A 7,492-nucleotide genomic window follows, 5' to 3' on the forward strand; every position below is an offset into this window, starting at 1 on the left:
GTGGTTTAGCTACTCTGCGTGCCTTAGTCGGGCGTCTCTGCGTGCTTCGGGTGGCTATTTGATGCAAGATGGGTCAAATAGCAGCACCCTCGTTTTTCTTTATTTGAGGGGTAATAGGAGGTTCCTCGTGCCAGGCCCTTTTATGGCCGGGCCAGCTCATATGGCCATGTCAGGGCCCATTATGCTAAAGCATTTTGAGCCCATGAGCAGCCAGGCCCATCCGTTTCCGTCTGAATCCCCGTGTGCCACGACCGTACTACTCGCGAGGCGGCGCATGGCGAGGCGGCGACCGCCGGCGAGAGAGACGAGGGATCCCGACGTCGCCCGGTCGGGAGGCGCGACTCCTCCTCCTATGCCTCGCGCTCGCCGGCGGCACCGCTGCCCTCGACCCTGGCCTTCCCTCCCCCAGTAAGCGCGCACCATTCCGAAGCGTCTACCTACTTCGATTTGGTTTGGTTATTATTAAAGCATCTATGTGGATCCCGGTTCGATTATCTGAAGAAAAAGCTGGCTTCCAGGTTTCGATTTAAAGGGCATTTCGTCTGGGATCTCTTCCTGGTGTTTTCGAGATGGGCAATCAGTTCCTTCAATCAATTCCTTCAAGAAACACATGCACCACACTGGGCACAGGCCATGTCATATATCTTTTGGGATAGGGGTGATGACAAGCATTGGAACCCAGCGCGGTCGCCCGTAGCGTGGATACTTTCTCTTTTAGAAGTTTTTATTGATTTTAGGCTTGGCCCTGGTTGTTTCTTCCTCAGTTTGTCCCATCCCACTTAGAGGCTGCATCAATGTTTAAGATCATTGCCATATCTTCCTTGTTTAGGAATCAGTTATATACCTTTTTTTCTTTGTAGAAATCAACCGCTCATCTCATTATTTTTGTTGGTACATTATCGTGTGGATAGATGTTGGTTTGATGCCTAAAAAGAGCAGATGTGGTGATGCAATTGGGGCTAGGGTGAGTGTCTATTGCGGCATTAAGATAGCATGCAATCATGGCTACAACTACTGGTTTTTGTCTTTTGTGAAGTTATCTTGTACATCGGTGCAATTAGTGCTCATGCATACATCATGTAGGATTGCGTGCTCGCAACATTGCCTGCCATGCGCCAGGTACCACCACAAGATCAAATTCACCGGCATGAGTTAACCCATTGATTATATGATATATCCTCACGACACCTCTGCACAGGAAGACTCCTTGTAGTAGAATTCTTGGTATGCATGACAGCATATGCTATAAATCAGTGAAACTGTTGCATGTTATAAGTAATGAAGCTGGCCAAGAAATTGCCTTATTTAGGCTGCGTTCGGTTTCTCTCCACTCCTTTAACTCCGCTCCCGGAGCGGACCACACTTTAGCCTAATTTGCCGGAGCTGCCAAAACCCAGCTCCCCCAACTCCGCGGAGTGGGGAAGTTCCGAACAGGGCCTTACTCTCTAGACTTTTTCCTGAGGAATCATCTTAAAGCAGCACATCACCATTTGGTTTGTTTTGACATTTGAAAGTTGAGACTTGAGACCCTTTAGGACTTGGAAGTTCTAATGGTTGCAACTGAAGTATTGATATGTTTGCTAATTAATAAGTGAATGGCCTGCTTGCTTTGTTTCTTTCATATTAACACTAGGTACTGAATGAAGAAAAAAAATATTACTGTGGGCGAGAGCTAGGGAGAACATGTATGTGTCCTATATGCGCCTTAGGTAAATTGGACAACAAAATTCGAAACAGAAGAGAAGTAAATAGAACAATTAGGTTTTCATGCATCTGTTCAATATGTTTGTCTTTTTTTGAACTTGTTTCTGCATTGACTATTCGAAATGCAGGTTGGGTAACATCAAAGGGTGTGCCAAAAGCAAGCATGGTGATAGAGAACAGATAACCTTCTTAGACCATGTACAATCTTAGAGAGGTGCTTAGTAAAATAAACCGTGTTTTTCTTAAGCACCAGTGCTTATGTCTGTGACAGGGGTAATTAAGCATCTGCTCTCTACAGATAAGCACCGGCTTGCATTGTACATGGTCTTGCATGTTCTTTACATTGGAAACTGAAGAAGCACAAGAGGACAAAATAATGACGATGTTAACTTTTATTTCTCAAGTAAGTATATCTTGTTCAACCTCCCTGTCCAAATACAGGTCACTTTTTGAATAAAAAATTAGATGGACTATACTCCTTAAGTCTTGTCCTTTTCTGACATCGTCTGGTATATAGTGTGTATCTTTTGGCTTTGGTGAAGGTCTCACGCCAAAAGAAGGTATTAGATCCATATATGGTTAGATCTACCACAAACATCGGCAGACTTCGTTTCCGCCCCATAGGGTCTCACTGACCTGATGGAAAATCTTTCAGTTTTAGTTCTTGATCAGGATCCGGTTTCCCTGTGGACCATCTCCAATACGCTTGCTAGATTCAACTTCAAAGGTGCGCACTTCAATTCCCAAGCATCTCCATTTCAAATTTTCCCTTTCCTGTCCAAAAAGGAAGTTGTGTTTCGAGGGAGAATGAAAGATAGTAGGTACAAGATTTTGCATATTCATGGGGCTACTATAAAAGGCACAATTTGATGCCTGTTGGTGTCTTCTATCCACACAGGCACATCTGATCGGATTTCAGATATTTCATATTTCTGCTGTTTGGTGGAAAGTTTGGGTGTACGCTGTTTGGCTGGAAGTTTGGGTGTACGGCTGTTTGGCGGGAATTTTGGGTGTACGGCTGCTTGGCGTGAAGTTTGGGTGTACGGTCGTCCGGTGGGAATATTTATAGGTTCTATCCATCATGATCTGGACCACCAATTAACGGTTGGATGGCTTGCGTGTGTGGATATAGAACGCTTCTCATGATGTGAAGCTTGGTGGGCTATGGCCCCACATGGCAGTGAACCTGTCCTCGGTATCATGTATAGATTGTACAACCATCATATACGCGGAGCATTTCCGTACATATATGACATTTTTATAAACAGAAAGGAAACAGATGCAGTTCCATATAGGATATAGTGTTAGTGCGTCACCCTTCCAAAGGACATTAGATTATATAGCATATGTGTGTGTAATATATTGTGTGAACTTCACGGTTTAAACAGAGGCAGCATATTTCGTAATGGGATATAGCTAGCTGCTAGTTACTGGGCCGCCCTTCCAAGTGCTAGTATTAGATTGCAGAAAGTGTTGGATTATGTGGTCAAATGAGAAAAATCACATACCAAGTAGCTATATTAGTCCTTAGAAGATACTCACTTGTTGCAATAGTACATGCAGGTTGGGATATTAATATAACTATATTTGGACATGATAACACGGTGTTTACTCTCCAAAGTTTGTTTTGTAGTTCTTCCTTTCCATACACCGGAAGAGGCCCTAGATTCCCTTAAAAGGGGGGTTGCTAAAGATGAGGAGCTTGATTTGATAGTAGCGGAAGTTCATCCTGGCAATACAGAGTTGGGCACCTTGGTGCTGTTTTACCACATCCTGAATGAACTTGAAGTGCCTCTCATCAGTAAGCATTTGTATTGAGAGCTGTATTATTTTAAGAAATTTTTCTTCCATCCCAAACTCATAAATCTAGGAGCGTTGTTTCTTGGCTGCAGCTATGTGTGCTTATGATGAGGCAGTCTCTGCACGCATGACCCTTGGAACATGCTTCAATGTGGTTAAGCCGTTGGATACTGAAACCATCAATTTTCTGAGGATGAGAGCACTGCAACACAGGTCTATTAAAAATCACAGGTCTGAAACTGAGGATGAAGAACAAGATGCGTTGAACGCAAATGTCTATTCCGATAATCTGGGTCGGTCCATGTGGAGCAGTGAGCTCCACAAAAAGTTCTTGCAGGCTGTTGAAGTGCTTGGGGCGTGTAAGGCTATCTGCACTTGGCATAAATCAGTCATTTATTATGTTTAGAAGCTAAAAAACATGACCTTTGAGTGTGTGTTTTCTTTTTGGCATCAACAGCTGCCACGGCTGGAAAAATTCACCAGTACATGAATGCCAAGGATTTGAATTTGACCAGACAGCATGTCGCAAGCCATCTCCAGGTGGGTGATGGATTTAGTTTATCTGCAATTGTGGTATTGCCAGTACATCAATAGGCAGCATGTACGCTTTTCTTAATTTTTGTTTGTTTAATAGACGATCATAAGTAGTAGAAGCTGACAACCTATGCATTTGCATATGCTAGTTAGTTTAAACTGATTGAACATTTGGCATTTGAGCCTTATATTTTTCTTTCGTCCTATGCACTTTCCTGAACGAAGCTTTTTTTTTTGCCACTAATTAAGATGATATTGTCATTCTGCTATAGCCTTGAAGTTCGATGGCATGGCCTTAGTTCTGTCCAGTCATTGGTTCCCACCACTACAGCTGACAATCCCCCTTCCGTGGCCATTGGCCATTGATTGCCACTGCCAACCTGATCCCCCATGCATGAATATCTGTTTAAGATGGAACCTACGACGTACTTGCCATTTCTACACACATATATTGATTAACCAACAGAATGGTTGCGGCATTGCCTAAACTAATCTAGTAGAACCAGCTAATTGCAAGAGATCTGCTCACGGTGGTCATCATTACACGATTCCCGAAGTTCCAGCTGTATGCCACCGCTTGGACATCATCTTTGTCACCATTTTGTACCCTGGCACGTTAAGTACCAGCCGCTAGTGCTGCTCGGACAAAGTCACAGTCTCCGAATCTGGCTCGGATTCGGATTTCTGATTTGGCAAGAATTTGAGGGACACGGTAACTAACACAGGGAGGCTGGCATGGATGCTGACTGACCAAAGAAATTGATGTTACGTGCAGATGAGTCCTTTTATCAACTCATGTGCTCATTAACATACAGTGATTGGGTGAAAGGGAAAAAGGTAAAAGAGAAACAAACACCTACTGGAATAGCAACAGCAACATAATAATCAATTTTTTTATGATTGGTTTGATCTTAGTGCGAAAAAGAAAACATTCCCCTCTGCTATTTATTTTGTGTAAATATAGGTTCTGCAGTGTTCAATCAATTGGGTAATTTTCTGTGGCAACAGTGTCTGAGTTCACAAAATTTTAAAGAACTATGTGCACACTATTGAAGAAACAAATGGGAAGAGAACTTTATTTAATTTTTGACCTTTTAATTCACACCCCAGTAAAAGCTCACACAGTTACGGGCAAGCTAACATGCTAAATACAAGGGTCAAGATCACATTTTAACAGGATAAACTTGGAAGGAAAGAATGTTTCCACCGTGATACTCTACTGTGTCCCCTTTGTTATTTCTTTATTCTCCAGAAGAAACACATGTTCATGGATGTCTTATACTTGCGTCAGTACTAAATAGTCAGTACTCTGTCTCTGCATGCCATGGAGTTTAAGTTTTGTATGGTGCTCTAGATCAGATTACAAATTTCCAAACCATGCAGCTTCAGGAGTAGATTTTGTTACAGAACCAATCACAATTGAAAAAAAAAACTTTTTGCATGTTAGCAAGTTGTCCTAATTCGTAAATAATCAGACTATCCATATTATAACCCTGTTTACCAAATCGACGGATTAATAATTGTTATCATGTTAATTGGAATTTTGTGAACAATGTACTACTTTATTGGTATTTTCTCCTTTATTCTGTTAAATTGGGGCCTTATTGACGTGACTTTGGTCAGCTGATGCTAGCAGTAGGGTTTTGGCTTCTTTTTGTCCTTGTTGCTAGTGTTTGTTCGTACTCTTCGTGCTTTCTTGGCACTCTCCTTCTAATACAAAGCGAAACACATCTGGGCTTGTGTTTGAGAGAGAAAAGCGTGCATACTCTACAAGTTTCAAGTTCGTCTATTTCAGCGTTGTTATGATAAAGCGCTAAAATTTCTGCATTCCCTCACTTTCTATATTGTGATGTATGATCCCTGTCTTGACTGTTCTGTTCTGTATTTTGATGTAGAAACACCGGCTGCGGGCGCAGAGGTTATCTCAGGGTTATCAACATTATGCCAGCATGAAAGAATTATCTGAGATGATTTCATCGTCATACAAGTTAGCCAGTGCTAAACCCAATAATTATCTGGCAACAACCCAGACGCAGTCCACACATGGGGTTGCCTCTTCTATCTGGGACAAGTACCCTGGGATCGTGTGGACAAATGTGGAGGGAAGTTCAGCTGCCTCTGCTATGTGGTACAATTACCCCGGAAAGCCGTGGGGACAAGTGGGGGAGAGTTCGGCCAGGGCAGAAGTTTCCCAGATTAATGCAGGCCCACCTTCTGTTCTGATACATGGTACCAAGTCCATTTGGGACCGGTACGAGGAGAGCCTGCAGTACTATAATGGGAGCCCGGCAAATAAACGTGAGGTGCTGCCTGTGAAGAGCAAAACACTTGATGTATATGGACGCAAGATTTTCATCAACCTGGAGAGAGAGGAGACCAGTCGTACTGAAGCAGCAGGCAAGATTGTCATCGGCCTGGAGAGCGTTGACATGCACGAAGGCACCATGGACAACGTGCATGCTGCAGTTACTCCGCAGAAAGATACCATGGAGAAGGTGTGTGCCGCAGTTACTCCGCAGAAAGATGCCATGGACGAGGTGCACGCCGCAGCTATTCCGCATGGAGTGAATGAGGTGCCTGCTGCAGCCATGGGCGCTGGTGATCTGATGGACCTTGGGAGTGAAGCCCTGCTTGACGGTATGGACAACTACCACCCCAGTGCAGAGAATGCGCAGTCTGAGCCTTTCAGTGACTCGGAATGGGATGAGTTGGAGAAATTCTGGATGAACCGGATGGAAGGACAGGGCCAGGAGCAGCAAGGCCTCGTACCACTGGATCTGCTCCTGGTAGACGGCATTGCGCCAGATGAACTGCTCCAGGAAGACGAAGCCTGGAACCAGGCGCTTCAGCCGGCGAACGTCGTCAACAACGCACCCATAGCTGAGGAACCCGCCACTGGAGACGCCCCGGTGTACGATCTTGCGAACCAGTCCGGCGTCATCGCCGACAACGTGTTCTGGGTCTGGAGCCCCCAGTTTGCGGGCGATGACTACGGCATGCTGTTCTAGGGCCGCCAGAAGAGGGGCAACTAAAGAACTGCTTTTATCTTATAATATAATAATCTAAGACTGGTGAACAGTATTATAAGTAATAAGGGTTCTTGTGGCATTGGTTAAACCCATTCATTAATCGGTTTCCAGACTTCTAGGAGTACATATTATCTTCCTCTCTAATGCATTATGACCTTATTAGTCCGTATATGTGTGTCAGTTCTATATCTTTTTTTTGAGTAAAGTGTGTCAGTTCTATCTAGCCTAGGGTTTTTGTTCTTTGAATAAAGGAGCACCAGGCTCCCAAGTTCCTCACAACACTTTGGTTTTCAGGATTCTTTTTGCCAGGCTTCTTTGGTTTAATCCAATTTCGCAAGATTTTTTTGGGAGGATTTGAGTCCTTAGGAAAAAAAAGTGTAGTTTGTTTGATTTCCGTCGTGTGATTTGAATTCATAGAAAATTTC

General features: G+C 43.7%; 1 protein-coding gene across 2 annotated transcripts; it reads left to right on the forward strand.

Moving 5' to 3' along the window:
- The first annotated feature begins 2,000 nt into the window (after positions 1 to 2,000).
- Positions 2,001 to 7,188, forward strand: LOC123161724 (uncharacterized). Of its 2 annotated transcripts, none has more exons than XM_044579532.1 (5): positions 2,001 to 2,107; positions 3,338 to 3,505; positions 3,597 to 3,863; positions 3,962 to 4,044; positions 5,934 to 7,188. In XM_044579532.1, exons 3-5 carry the CDS (start codon positions 3,599 to 3,601, stop codon positions 7,044 to 7,046), a joined length of 1,461 nt encoding a protein of 486 aa, XP_044435467.1. In that variant the 5' UTR covers positions 2,001 to 2,107; positions 3,338 to 3,505; positions 3,597 to 3,598; the 3' UTR covers positions 7,047 to 7,188. The 2 variants fall into 2 exon arrangements, with proteins under 2 accessions (XP_044435467.1, XP_044435466.1); XM_044579531.1 differs by lacking the exon at positions 2,001 to 2,107 and adding an exon at positions 2,267 to 2,431.
- Positions 7,189 to 7,492: the final 304 nt, after the last annotated feature.

Source organism: Triticum aestivum, chromosome 7B (assembly GCF_018294505.1).
Source record: "Triticum aestivum cultivar Chinese Spring chromosome 7B, IWGSC CS RefSeq v2.1, whole genome shotgun sequence".
Lineage (NCBI taxonomy): Eukaryota > Viridiplantae > Streptophyta > Magnoliopsida > Poales > Poaceae > Triticum > Triticum aestivum.

Excerpts from the sequence above, each read along its gene's own strand:
- LOC123161724 (XM_044579531.1), top strand. The coding sequence starts at position 2,344 with ATGGAAAATCTTTCAGTTTTAGTTCTTGATCAGGATCCGGTTTCCCTG. Across the intron at positions 3,506-3,596 it reads ACTTGAAGTGCCTCTCATCA|CTATGTGTGCTTATGATGAG; the intron begins GTAAGCATTTGT and ends TCTTGGCTGCAG. Across the intron at positions 4,045-5,933 it reads ATGTCGCAAGCCATCTCCAG|AAACACCGGCTGCGGGCGCA; the intron begins GTGGGTGATGGA and ends ATTTTGATGTAG.